The sequence below is a fragment of the Emydura macquarii genome, unplaced genomic scaffold (genome assembly GCF_026122565.2).
Source record: "Emydura macquarii macquarii isolate MOO-44397 ecotype Brisbane River unplaced genomic scaffold, CSIRO-AGI_Emac_v2 contig_431, whole genome shotgun sequence".
NCBI lineage: Eukaryota > Metazoa > Chordata > Testudines > Chelidae > Emydura > Emydura macquarii.
Genome location: NW_027130568.1, coordinates 12,737,121 through 12,752,243, shown reverse-complemented (window position 1 = coordinate 12,752,243; position 15,123 = coordinate 12,737,121). Strand labels below are relative to the sequence as shown.

The window sequence follows — 15,123 nt, the reverse complement described above, 5'->3', positions numbered from 1 at the left end:
GTATAAACCAGGGTAGCTTAATTGGCTTCAATACAGTTATACTGATTTACATCAGCTGAGAATCTAATTTTGTGTCTCTGTCCTGTCCAGCATCAAGTTTACTGTGGTGCTTAAGTAATAATCTAGATAATCATCTGGTGAACCCTCATCAGAAACTAAATACACAGCCAGAGTTTGTTATGAGGAAGGGGCAGAAGGGATTCAGCAACATCACTCAGATTTTTCTCCTCATTCAAAATGAATGGACAGAGTGGGGGTGCCTTCTACACAGAGTATTTGCTGTCTCACTCTTTTCACATGTGATGTCCTCAGGTTTGAGCTTTATTTGAGATAAAAGAAAGGTCTTTGCCCCCCAAGGCTGCAAGAAAAGCTTAAAGATGTGAACTATAAAGATTTAAAAACTAGAAAGCAAATTTTAAAAGCCCCAATGTATTATTTTTTAAAATCTCATGATTTTTGATCCAATGTCATTAGTTTTTTGTGGGCTTGATTCGTGATTTCTGAACACTTGAGGAAGGCAATACTACTTACAGAAAAAGCCACTATTTATACTTACATGCAACAACTGCAGTTGTACCTCATTAAAGACTTCAGGATTAGACCCAAAAAATAGAAAGCATAGTCACCTTACTTGAAAAAAATCAGCCATGTTAATTACCTGGAAGAGACTGATTAGTTACCCTCATGTTAAACCCAATATGAAACCTAAAATCTCCATGGGGTTGATCCAAAGCCCATTTAAATCAATGGGAGTCTCTCTGTTGATTTCAGAGGGGTTTGGACCGGTCTGTAAGTAAGCTCATTACAAAAGTACATGGACTTATAAAAATGAAGATAATCTCTTCTATATACACTGTTAATGCACATGGCTGCAGAATGATTAGCTTTCCAAAATATATAATCCCAATTAGCAGTATGTATAAACCAAAAGATACCATCTGGTCAATTCCATACTGATTCCTACCAGTGTTAGTTTGATTATGAACACTCAGAAGAGTAACTATGTTTGCATAGCTTGTTGTGCTAATTACGTTACCAGGATACTAACTACCAAACAATGCCATACAAAATTTAACTTTTAAAGATGCTGCTCCAGGGGTTTAAGACACATATCAAATGTTTCATTTGCAAGCTTTACACAATCCTGGGTAAAAAGCTAAATCAGAATTTCAGCATGGGTATCCTATATTTTGTCAATTTCGTTGTGTGTGTTATACAAACAGCAACATTTTTAATATAGTTAATTATATCCAGCTTCAGAAAATGAGGAATTCTATACTCAGTCCCTGAAGAAAACTGTGAAAGAAATCAAGATTTTAAGATGTGAAGCAATAAGAATTCTTAAAGAGTCTTTGTCTGGCATATTTGCATGGCAGTATAAATGGACATCACGCATACATTTAAATTGCTTCCAAGCATACAGAGATACTTTGTGTATGTTATTTTTATAGCACAAGCTGTGATTGCTTATTTCTGAAAATCAGGAAAATCTTGCTTCCGTGAGGATTAGTATGACCTGGCAAAGCCATCCCATCTTCAGCTGCATTCTGAGAGATATTTCAACCATTTCTCAGCTGCTTTCAGAAGTCCCTCTCAATATTTTCTCCTCTACAGAGGAAATGGGAATTAATTCTCAGTGGTCAAGGACTTAAAATCAAAGAACCAGATCAACAGTCCACTCACAGTGTCTGAATAACAGCAACTTTTTCTCAGTGGTTATGTAGGAACTATTTGTCAGGTAAAAAACAGTTACTAAACTTCTGGAACTGTGGTTCTTCAACATGTTTTGCTCATGTCCATTACAACGCAGGTGTGTGCGCACCTTGAGTACTGTCGCTGGAAAGTTTTTCCCTCAGTGGTATCCGTCAGGTCAGCTCTCGAATGTGGGTCACTAACCGCCACTGGCTTATGGCACAACATACATGGCTTGAACCCCAGGGACTGAGGCATACTCCGGTGCCAGGGAAGGGCTAACCCTGCTAAGCAAGGTCCTCTACTGAAACTCTAAAATAAGAACTATTTACAGATAATCAACACGGTCCGTTGAGAGAGGTACTTGTGGAAAAATGCAAGGACAAGAAGCAGTTCCAGCAACCGTCACAGGGGAGTAAGAAGGAACTGAGGGGGTGGCAGGGCCCTATGTCCAGTGCTATGAGGGCATGTCTCCAGGGAGCACCTGAGTTGACCCGACGGATACCACTGAGGGAAAAACTTTGCTTGCCCCAAACACAGCTGGCAGACACACCTACATAGGAATGGACATGACCAAGCACTTGAAGAACCCTAAATACAACATTTCCAATAAGCACAGAAAGCATGAATACTGGAATGTATGACAAGTATTTTTCATATAGATTTACATGAGAAGACATGCAATAATGTCAGAACAAAAAGTCTGCTCAGCATTAAGAAATTAAATCATATGAGAAATTGAGCTCCCAGTATCAGTTCCCAAAATCAGATTATTACAAATTCATCCAGTACAACGCTACCTACAGATCCGTGCAGACCAGGAGGACATACTGTACCATCACCAGTGTCTATTCTGAAAGAGGCATTGAAAAGGCTCGGACAGGTAGATCCAGAGAAGTAATTGCCAAACTTTATGTAGCCCTTTGTGATGCTGAAATAATTAAGTCACAACATATACATGAAAAAAAGGGAAGCAAAATTCCAGGATATCAAGAGAATGACAAATATCCTCTAAAATACCTATATACATACCTCCTCACTGTGCTTTGGAGAGAATTCCAATGGAAAGATATCAATGCTTCTTCTACACTCTAGCAATTACTAACCTCTGCTGGAGAATATGTGGGCATATGGGCCACCATACACACACATACACATCTTCTGGACCTGCCCACAGACCCACGCATTCTGGTTACACACATGAAAGCTCACAGAAATCCTTTGACATACCTTTCAGTCAAAGCCTGAAACTATTATATCCTAATGGACACGCCTCCAAATATTCATAACAACAAAGAGCGATACTTGTTCAAAATATTAAAAGCTATTGAAAAAAAATGCATCATTATATTATGGCTGACAAAATGAGAACCTATAACTGAGCAGTGCAGCATGGGGCACAGGTCATTTGTTGGTTTGAACTAGAGTAAATGGTGGATTCTCTGTAACTACAAGTCTTTAAATCAAGATTTGAGGATTTCAGTAACTCAGCCTGAGGTTATGGGCCTATTACAGGAATGGTGGGTAAGGTTCTGTGGTCTGCAATGTGCAAGGAGATCAGACTACTTGATCATGATGATCCTTTCTGGCCTTAAAATCTATGAATCTATGAAATAGAAGACGTTAAAGGGATGAAACGAATCACAGAGAGAATCTGGTAGTCCAAGGGACTATTTGAAGATCATTGGGCTCCAGCCAGTACTCTACCTATAAACAAAATACAGTTATAAGAGACAAAGACAAATGATTAACAGCCCAGAGTTAAAACTACATTACCTCACCCAGACAGGACATGACCCTGCCCATTCATCCACCCACATAATAATAGCGGGACAGAAAGATTCTTCCCCTAGTACTAACCACACATCTGCCTACACCATACACAATCCCTACAGTAGGAGTTTGTGTGCATCTCTCTCTCTATGCACCAATATATATATTGACTGCAATTTTCTTATGCACCTGTAAATACCTTTTAAAAATACAAACAAAAATTAAAAAGATGCTAATATAATACAAATAATAATGATAATAAACAGTCTCACAGCTTCCCATGTGGTCACTTTGTTCCAGAAATCTATGCCATAAACTGATCAGTGGATAAAACAATGGAAGGTTGTTGCTACTCAGGAAAAATCTGTCTATTAGCATTTAAGGACAAATATAACAATTTGATCAGCAATGGGCCCTAATACAGAATCAAAACTCCAGAGAATAGATGTCATGCCATATGAACGCTATAATCCTTCATTTGCACTTCTCAGTAGTGGCAGACTGGGGCTTTAGTATTCTCCCATTCAAATAAGGGCTTATAACTCTCTGTTTTTCACAGTAACATGATGCTTACTTCAGTATGTTCAAATCCCTGTCCTCCATGAAATATCTTTTCTTTTTTCAATTCAGTGTATTACTCAGAATCAAATAAAGTTTAAAAGAAACCATCACCTATGGGAGTTGCAAATACTCCAGGCAGTTCTGGTCGCCCCATCTCAGAAAGGATATATTATAATTGAACAAGGTACAGAGAAGGGCAACAAAAACAATTAGGGGTATGGGACAGCTTCCATATCAGGAGAGATGACTAAGGGGGAACATGGTAGAAGTCTATAAATCATGAACAGTGTGGAGAAAGTGAACAGAGAAATGTTATTTATCCCTTCACATAACACAAGAACCAGAGGTCTCCAAATGAAATTAATAGGCATCAGGCTTAAACATTAGGAAGCACTTCTTCACACAACACACAGTCAGCCTGTGGAATTCGTTGCCTGTGGATGTTGTGAAGGCCAAAAGTACAACTGGGTTCAAAGAATTAGATAAGTTTCAGGAGAATAGGTCCATCAATGGCTATTAGCCAAGATGGTCAGGTATGCAACTCTATGCTCTTGGTGTCCCTAAGCCTCTGACTACCAGAAACTGGGATGGGATGACAGGGGATGGATCACTTGATAACTGCCTTGTTCCGTTCATTCCCTTCTGAAGCATCTGGCACCAGCCATTGTCGGAAGACACGACACAGGGCTAGAAGAACCATTGGTCTGACCCAGCATGGCCCTTCTTATGTTCTTAAATAAGCAAGCCCAGATTGCCCTTGAGCAGTTTAACCACAAAGCAGACCCAATGACAACTAAAATCCATCTCTGCAACTGAATGGAGAGACCGTCTAAATGACAGTGTGCCTACAGAAATATAAATATGTCTATAACCTACATTGTACTTGGAAAAATTATGTTCCATGCATTTTACAAACAATTAGGCTTTATTTATAATAATCAAATGGTAATTATGTCCACATTCCCTCCAGATATTTATTAGATAACTAAACACATCATTTGAAATGTATGCGTACTGTAGACCATCCACACTACAAAAGGAACTTATTCCTTCAACATGAATTCTGCTGTCAAAAGAACTAGAGGACAGAAAGAGACCTGGGAAATATGTTGCATCAGAGTTGTAGCTTGAGTCAGGGTAAAATATTTTTACACTATATTACACTGTATTTTCCCCATCGGTACTGCAGTAACAGGAATAAAGATATATTTTTTCTTTGTTGGAATAAAGGCTGCTGAGGGGCCTGCCAGTATAATTTAGAGCAGCCAAGAGGCTGGCATACCATTTGCCCAAGATCAGGGAGCTGCAACAGGCTCCTTTATGTTCTCCTTCTCCCCCACTACTGTGTCTAGCTGTTATCAGGCATAGTTGAGAATCTGATGTCATAAAACTGTTCTTCAGACTTTTCCCCCTAAGCTTCCCAGGAAAATTCTACCCTGGGATGAGTTGTGGCATGTGACAATTCGAAGAGTTTTCCTTGTTATTGGGGAAATTAAGAGGTGTTGAAAATTAGGTTTTTGACAGGAAGCTAGCTTCATCCTTAAGCATCGAGGAGCTACCACAATGTACTTGTTAGCTTCCTCTCTGCTTAAGGATGTCATTTATCTATCGGGATAAATGAGAAAATGGTGGGGAAGGAGGAGGAGGGAGATAGCAGTTTGTGTCTGAATAGGAATCCTGACCCACATAAAAACCACTCACCCCCATCTAGCTCCATGTGTTTTCTTGCTGCCCTCTATGCCTTGCTTTCTCTCTTTCTTCGACCTCTACATTCCTTCCCTCTCTCATCATCAACTTTCAGTTCCTACATTGCGCCCCTCTGCCACTCTTCTTAAAGTGAACTTCCAGCACAGTAAAAGAGACTGAAAATCTTGGCACATTGTGTAGGTGTTACAACAACTTGAAATCTAATGGCTTTCCATTTACAGTAACTGCTAGTGTTCACAGAACAAAGCAGGGGCAGTGCCCAGCACAGGATGCGGAGGTTGAGGAGAGACGAGACAGAAAAATGGCTTCAAACCTCCTTCTGCGCAAGCAGTACACAATAGAAGAGGATGACTTGTGAAGATGTCTTTGACATCACTCAAATGTCACTGGATCAAAGATTGGGCAAGTACATCTCTGAAATCTGGGAAGGGGAAGGGAGAGGAAGGTGTGAAATTACAATCCACAAGCTAAATTAATCATTTAAATGTAAAAAGGAGGAATACTGTAGATTTTACCCATCATAAACTCTTTTCTTTCTTCTTCCCAGTTTTCATTTGTCTCTCTATCTCCCTTCTCCTCAAACACATACATAAGATAGCCAGAGGGAGATTCTCAAAGGCACAATTGGCAATGAGACAGCAAACTCCCATTGACTTTCAATGTGTGTTTTTGTTGCCATATGTGCTTTTGAAAATCTCTCCCACTGTCCTGATCTGAAGTCAGTGGAATAGACCTTAAGTAACACATGCTCACTGCTGTATAAGAACAACAGACATATGGACAGAGATTAGTGAAATGTAATTACTGTGACTTGCTTATTATGAACAGTAACAGTATCTTTAATGTTATCAGGTATACCAGATTATTAGCGTTTTACTCAAACTGCTGAATAACAGAAACAATACCATCTATCCAATCAAAGCTAATCATCAATATCATTTGAATTTAAAATATTCACAGTGAAAAATACACAGACCAAGAATTTTTACTAGAATTCACCCAAAAAATTCACTAAAATTGCAGCCTGTTAAGCAAACAATTTACAGAGCTTCTATCATAAATAACATCAAGCTACAATAACAGGGCACTTTCACCAAAAATGTCATCCACTGGAAATTTGGAAAATTTCAACCAGTTTTAAGAGGTATCCTTGTCACTGCATGGATACAACAGGAAGTATTTCATGCTTCTGGTCTATTTTAAAAAAACTGAATTTAGTTCTAAAGAGAAGGCCCTTTTAACTGAAGTAATCTGTTTATCTACAGATATACCAGAAGAAATAGCAGTGCAAGATTCCCTGTAGTGCTCTCCCAGTGTGCCTCTGAATTGGTGGTACCACCTCTGGGATGAGAGGGGTAGTTCATGGTTCCTGCCCATTCAGTCTTTGGTCTTTCTGCTTAGACAGCCAATCGTGGTGCCAATTACTGCATTTTTTAATGGTGTGCTTTTGTGGCATGGACTCGGATCTACTAACCAATATTTTTAGAAAGAAGAAATATTTATTTCCAAAATATCCTATCTTTTTTATTTTAGCTTCCTACTCAAATTTAAGCATCACTTATTTTTTTTAATGTTGGTTTAAAATTTTAAATGAATTATTCTTTTAAAAGCTAGGATCTATATCAACTTCTTATACCCAGCACAGGAAAAAATCTCGTTGGCTTATCAATGCATGATTAACTTGGACACTTTCATAACTAAATAGTAACTGACCCAGTACCAGATGATTCAGCATTTGGATCACGTTCAGTCTTCAGCAAGAGTGAATTCTAGTTAGGTACAAGTTTAAAGCAATTGCTCTGTGATAGCCAACCGTCTTCAAAAACAATGCTTGGGGTCCTCTTACACAGATCAGAAACAGATATCAAACATTTGGCAGTATAACTAATGCAGAGGAAAACATGCACCTGCCTACAAATAATACATGCAATCAGCCAAAACACTCTTCTTGCTTTTGTCTTTCCCCACTACTAATCAAGAATAGGTATTTGTATCTGCACAAAATATTACATTGAGAAAGTTAAGGTTGCACACTTAGACACTCAGCAGACAGTAAATGTTCCAGAGGCAATCCTGGCAATTACAGGCTGGTGAGCCTAACTTCAGTACTGGGCAAACTGGTAGAAACTACAGCAAAGAACCAAATTATCAAACATATAGATAAACCTGATTTGCTACGAAAGAGTCAACACGGTGTTGGTAAAGGGAAGTCATGCCTCACCAACCTATTAGAATTCATTGAGTGTGTCAACAAGCATTGGATAGGGGTGGTCAAGTAAGTATAGTGTACTTGGATTTTCAGAAAGCCTTTGGCAAGATCTTCCAAAACAGGCTCTTAAGGAAATTAAGCAGTCATGGGGATAAGAGGGAAGGTGCTCTCATGGATCAGTAACTGGTTAAAAGACAAGAAACAAAGGATAGGAATAAATGGTCAGTTTTCACAATGGAGAGAGGTCAACCAAAGTCCCCCAAAGATCTGTACTGGGACCAGTGCTGTTCAACATATTCATTGGTGATCTTAAAAAGGGAGTGAACAATGAAGTGGAAAAGTCTGCAGTTGATACAAAATTATTCAAGATAGATAAGTCCAAGGCTGACTGCAAAGTGTTATAGGGGGATCTCACGAAACTGGGTGACTGGGCAACAAAAGAGCAGATGAAATTCAACACTGATAAGTGCAAAGTAATGCACATTAGAAAAAATAATCCCAACTACACATATATAATGATGGGTTCTAAATTAGCTGTTACCACTCAAGAAAGAGAACTTGGAGTCACCGTGGATAGTTCTGTGAAAACTTCCACTCAATATGCACCAGTAGTCAAAAAGGCTTACAGAATGTTAGAACTATTAGGAAAGGGATAAACAATAAAACAGAAAATATCATAATGCCACTATATAAATCCATGGTGCACTCACACTTTAAATACAGTGTCCACTTCCCATGGCCCCATCTCAAAAAGAAAATAATGGAACTGGAAAAGGTTCAGAGAAGGGCAACAAAGTTGATCAAAAGAACGAGGGAAGACTAAAAAGATTAGGGCTGTTCCATTTAGAAAAGAGACAGCTAAGGGGGGGGGATATGATCGAGGTCTATAAAATCATGAATGGTGTGGAAAAAGTGAATAGAGAAGTGTTATTTTCCCTTTCTCACAATACAAAAACCAGGGATCACTCAATGAAATTAATAGGCAGCAGGTTAAATACAAACAAGAGGAAGTACTTTAATCTGTGGAACTCATTGCCATGGGATTTTATGATGGCCAAAAGCATAACTGGGTTCAAAAAAGAACTAGATAAATTAATGGAGGATAGGTCCTTAGCTATTAGCCAAAATGGTCAGGGATACAACCCCATGCTCGGGGGCTACCCTAAATCCTTGGCTGCCAGACGCCAGGAGGAGAAGACAAGGTTGGAGCTCTCCATCTCCCCTGTTCTGTATACTTCTCCTGAAACTCTGGTACTGGTCACTGCAGCAGACAGGATAGGAGGCTAAGACAGACCATTGGTCAGACCCAGTATGGCATTTGTAATATTGCCTTTGTGCTGAAGGTGCCCTGACCAGTTCTATCTACTCTCTAAGAAAGCTTAGGAAGAGGTGGAGTGGAGGAGGGGGGCAGATATTTCCTCATCCCTCAGCAATACAAGGGGAAAGACAGTGGCAGTTGTCTTTCTAAAGGTTACCCTGATGGTAGCCATGAGCTTCTTGCAAAGCCACCGGTAAGATCATTGGTCAACATCTAGCACTATGCAGCCCTGATCTCGATGGGGAATCCAGGGGCTAATGTAATATAAACAATTAATTAATTAAACAAAATATAAAACAGTTTCCTCTGCTTTTTTCTGAACCTCTGAAAAACTGAAAAGGGTAGCCCTGATCCTGCACACTCTTTTGCATGGGTATAATTTCACTCACATGAATATTCCCATGAATGCAATGGGACCACTCATATCTTAATGTTACACATGAGTACATTTGCAGGACCCAGGCCATAAATATCTTTCCTCACCAATTTTGTCCCTTTCCCTTATGCAAGTATTGATTTCTTTAAATTAAACAAATAAGGAAGGTTTTATTTATGAAAATCAATTTAAAATAATGCCATAAAAGCATCTTTGTGGACCAACATCAAAAATTCCCATAGAGTGCTGGGAATAAAAATACACAGCAAGCAGGGGGAATAAAAACAAAATATTGATTTTTGATGCTCTTCCTCCTCTGAAAATGTATGTTTTCTTCTTTTTTTGATTTCATAACAATGAAGTGGTGTATTAGCAAAAAGTAAAACAGGACTTTGTTTAATCAAAAAGTTATTTTAACACAAATAAATCAGGAGACTAAAGTTCTTGGCAGTAATCCTTTGAAAGCAGATTTTCAGAAATGAAATGTTAATGCATTAAAAACAGTTGTGCCCTGTAGCTGCTCTTCATATCCCTGGATGAACATTTACAGATTCTTTTGTTTTATTTTATTTTTAGACTCCTATACTCAAATAACTTAATTACATAGAATTAGATAGCTATGTCTATGTTAGATACTCTAGAAATTACTAAAACAACCCAAAGTGCAAGTAAAATGCAAACTGAGATATGGACAGCCTATTAGAGCCGATCAGGAAACCAAAACTTTTTGCCTGGAAGGTTTCTCAGGTCCAGGATGGAATTTTTGGTCAAAACCAAGAAGAGACCAAAAGAATGAAATCAAATCAAAGACTTCCACACATTTTCACATACAACACTTAAAGTAGTTTTTTAACAGACAGAATGTGTCACATTCTACATCCTTTAGATAATGAAGAGTATTACAGCATCACGGCGAATGTCTTCAGGGTGCTAATATTGTTCAATTTTGATGACACCCCTTTATTAAGTGTTTGTTACCCCAAGTTACATACACTGAACTCCTATTTGCATTGCTAAGAGTATTTTATATTTCTGAAAGGATAGTTCTTGGGATTGATACTTTTCCTCAGCCAGGAGTTGTAAAAAGAGATGTCACTGAAATATAAAAAATAGTTATTTCTATATCCCAGTGATGCGGACTCTCATACCACTAGATTCTGCATAATATTGAAAGTGATAAAGTCTGAATATCCTGCTCTATTTGATAGCAAACCATCTCTATTCTAAAAGTACAGGTGAGTTTGGAGGCTATGATTGGAGCTGGCTGAAAATTTTCCATCAAAATATCTTTGGTTAGACAGTTGGGTTTTTGACTACATTAAATTAAAATAAACTGTCTGCTTTCACATAATATTTCACATATTTTTCTCAAACTTTTCAGCCAGAAAATGGAAATTTTTGATTTTTCAACAAAAACCTTTTTTTTCATTTTCATCAGAATTTTCTAAAGCAAAGAGCTTCATTTTCTAATCAGCCCTAATGATTACAGCAATCAAATGTTCATGCTGACACTTCATTACTAGACATGCCAGATGTCAGAGCTGAGAGGAAGAGAACCAGTTCATCACTGTCTGAATTAAAATGCGGGAAGTGTGGGTGGGGCTAAATGTCACCTCAATAACATCTTCATAATGTTGAATAACTTGGTTTTGATCATTTCTGAACATAAGAGATATCAAAACACAAACTGAAATTTTCAGTAAAAAATGTGGAGATGCCACTAATATTAATGCTAGATTTTTTTTAATAGTGGAGTCATATTACCTCATTATTGACTTCCGCAGGCTTTTTCTTTGCTTCTCCTATGTCCAAATAGCTGGGGGAAGAGAAAAGAATGGGATAGATTACTTGTAGTAGCAGCATTTAATCTCAACAATATAAATATTTTTCTTATATTTAATTAAATTAGCATGAGTAAAATAAACTATAGGGAGCTTTCACTTACATAATTACAACCAGTTTTACATTGAAACAAACCGACCACTTGCAGCACTGAAAAGGAACCATGCAACAATAGTATAAAGCACCCCTAATTCAGGATTCTAATTAAAAGTTTACCAGATGCCTACTAGTTAGAGGCCGATACTAAAGACAGAGGAGAAGTCACCAGCTAGAGTGAGGGGCACAGCCCTGGAGAAAAGCACAGTCTCTCACTAATCCAGTTGTTTGGAAGAGGCTCAGATACTACTGTGATAAGAGCCAGTAACTAGAGTAGATGTATCAGTGTTGTGCTAGGATTCCTGCCAGGGTGCTCTCTCTGGCCCCTGCTAATGGACTCAATCTTTCTGATCAGTCTCTGGTAATAGCTGTCTAATGAATTTGAAACATTCCTCCATTCTCCTTTGGCTAACCAAAGATATTTGGTAAAATTTTCAAAATCCCCTAAATTAATTTAGGAAGGAAAATCCCGTTTTCAAAAGCACTTAAGTCACTTAGCAGACTAAGTCCCTTTGGAAAACTTTATCTATTGGCTCTTGCAGTCATGTGGCAGAACCAGCTTCCCTTCACAGCTTTTCCATCATAAGAACAATGTGCATCCGTTCATACATTACTACAATACATAAAAACCTATATTCCCACACAAAAAGCTTTCAGAAGGTGAAGTTTGGACTGCAGCACACATTAGTTGTTTGACTGTATATTGCCTTTCAAGAAAATTAATTAAAAAAACCACCTCAACCTTAGGAACTTGGGGTTGAATTCCTCAAACAAAGCACCTGAGCTACCTTAACTCTGCCCACATAGCTATACGATGAAAAACTAAGAAAACTATAGGTCTTCCATGGGTGCCAGGCACCAGGAGCTGAGACTGCACAGAGATTTTGGCTGGAACTCAGTGCAGGAGCCCAGGATGCAGCAGCGGGCAATTGTATCTCAACACAGTGCTTCATTTTGGCACTTCCTGCCAGAAGTTAAAGATGAGCTGGCAGGTGGCTGGAATTCAACACAGCCTCTCCTTTGCCAGGAGCATCAGATTCATTGGCAGCTGGTCAGGGCTCGATACTGAGTCCTCCCCATTGGCACTTTCAGCTGGAATCCACACATGCATCAGCAGGCAATCAGCACTCTGTGCAGGGTCTACCCAATGGCACTTGCTGCCAGGAGTTTCAGGTGCACCTGTAGGCGAGCTGAGAACAGTACAGGGTCCCCCCAACAGATTTTCTTGAAATCAGTCATAAATGTATTGGTAGATAAACAGAGTCTGATACAGATCTCCCATCAGCACTTTCTTCTGGGAATCCAAGATGCAAGCATAATCTACCACGGGCATTATTGCTCTGTGGTCAGCAGCTGGGATCTGATGCATCTGCCACAGAATCAGGCCCTTTATCACAGAGGCTTTTAGACTCAAAGTTTCAAATTAAGGATTCCTGAATAAAAAGGATGCTGCAATAAAAAACACCATTAATCTGGACGTACTGGTGCCAAAGCACTAAGGCTCTAGAAGATTGAGCTGAAGTCTTCAGAGTGCTGGAGTCTCAAGATTCAACAAGGCTTCCAGGCAATGCATTCAAACACCAACCAAGGCAAAGCACCAAAACACCAGAGATGAAAATGCAGAGACTCTGCAGGATAAGGGCCAAAGTTTCAAAGCAAAGTACCCAAACCTCACAGTAAAAAATTGCTAAGGCTTCTACAGATATAAAAATGCCAAGGCTTATTGAGGTAAATAAATAAAAATATTAAAAAGGCCTTAAACTTAGAAGATTAAAAAAGACAAAAGGTCTCAAAACAAATAGATGCCTTCCAAGAAAAAGTGTCAAAAGCCTAGAACAAAACCGCTAAAGCACTAGAGGCTTGTCCGCTGAGTGAATCCACAGCGTACTAATCTGCCATGCACTAAGTAGTCGGGTGACTGCTATCGCACTACGGAACTTTTAGTGTGCAGTAGTTGGGTCCACACAGCTCGTTGGTGCGTGGTAGGTAACAGCGCTATAGCTTTACACCCCAGCTTGCCACTCACTAAATCTCTGTGCGGACAAGCTCTAAGAACAAGCTCCATACATATGTACATACACAGCTTACACTCACTTAGCACAGTTGTAAATGACTACACAAACTGGAAGGCAGTAGAGGGTCATGTCTGGTACGTTCAGAAACATTATTTTATGTAATTGGAAACTTTTCCTCTTCTTGTACAGAGGCTTTACAGTAGAGTGGGATTTTTCAAAAGTGCTCAGCAATGACCTAATCCTGATCTCAGTGAAGTTAGTCGTAAAGTTCCCATTGACCTCAATAGGAGCAAGATGAGGCCAATGCTGAGTGCCTTTGAAAATTCCAATCTATATATATGTATTGCACTATTTAAAAAAAGAGGATTCAGCTCTTTTCTTTGAATGTATATGGTCAGAAGTGACAGACATGAAGATGGTAGTAAGTTATGGGGTCTAAACAGGGCTTGGGGGTTGAAGTTCAAGTTCTAAAAAGGGGAAACAGCCACTTAACCTTAAATATGTAATTCTGCAATGATTGAAAGTACAATTCCTTTCTCAGTCCCGGTTGTCCATGAAAAAACTGACCACGACTGCTCAAGTGAAACAAGAACTTTCTTTTACATTCTACCATTCCACTCTGTTCAATTAAATTCCCATATCTCCCTCCCACGTTTTCCTTCCAAAATTCACCTTAACTCAGTATCACAGCCCATAAGTATTAATGAGAAACCAATGGTATTATTGTGACTGTGCATTTTGGGCCTGATGTGTTCTCAGTTACACCAATGTTAATAAGTAGTAACTCCACTTCAGTGTTACATTTAGTAAAACCAGAGTCAGACTCTTTATCATAGACGCTTTTGTCCCCCATGCCCGAAACACTCCGAGAGACATATATTCTCTCTCTCTCTTGCCTACCCTTTCAAGTCCTTTCTTAAATCCCACCCATTCAATCAATCCCTTCCCTCTTCTCCTCTTCAATAATAATTCTCACATCCTTAACTGCTGTTCTGTATCCTGTCTTGTTTTTATTTTGCTCTGTCTTGTTTAGATTGTAAGCTCTTTGAGCAGGAAATGTGTCTTATCTGTGTTTGTAAAGCACTGTGTAAAATTATAGCACTATATAAACAAAATGAATATTGAAACAGCAATCACTCTAAAGGTAGAGGTGGAAAAGATGTTAAGTCATCTAGTCGACCTCCCTGCCAACACAAAATTGTTCCTGAAAGTATTTTCTCTAGCATTTTATCCAACCCAATATAAAATACTGTAGTCTCCTTTTATTGGCATTGTAGATTACTTCTTCTTAAAGCATTCTCTTTATTGATTTTAAATATTTATACAACAGACCATCTCATACCATAAAAAGTGTATATATGAGTACAGTTTGTGTGTTATGTAATAAAAACCACATTTTTCTTTACTTTCCAAAATAAGAACCTTCTCCCATAAGAAACAAAATCTATAAAGCCTGATATTGGAGACACTAACCATGCAAGCTAGTGTCAAGCATCTATTTGTTTTTAGTATGTTTTGGGATCATGAAATACAT

General features: G+C 38.7%; 1 protein-coding gene across 2 annotated transcripts in view; it reads right to left on the bottom strand.

The window, feature by feature from the left end:
• The window catches only part of DCDC2 (doublecortin domain containing 2), a 110,894-nt gene that overhangs the window by 80,868 nt on the left and 14,903 nt on the right, over positions 1-15,123 (bottom strand). For both annotated transcript variants that reach the window (XM_067537581.1, XM_067537582.1), the window contains exon 2: positions 11,401-11,452. In XM_067537581.1, coding sequence (XP_067393682.1) covers positions 11,401-11,452 — 52 coding nt within the window. The remainder of the gene's footprint in view (positions 1-11,400; positions 11,453-15,123) is intronic.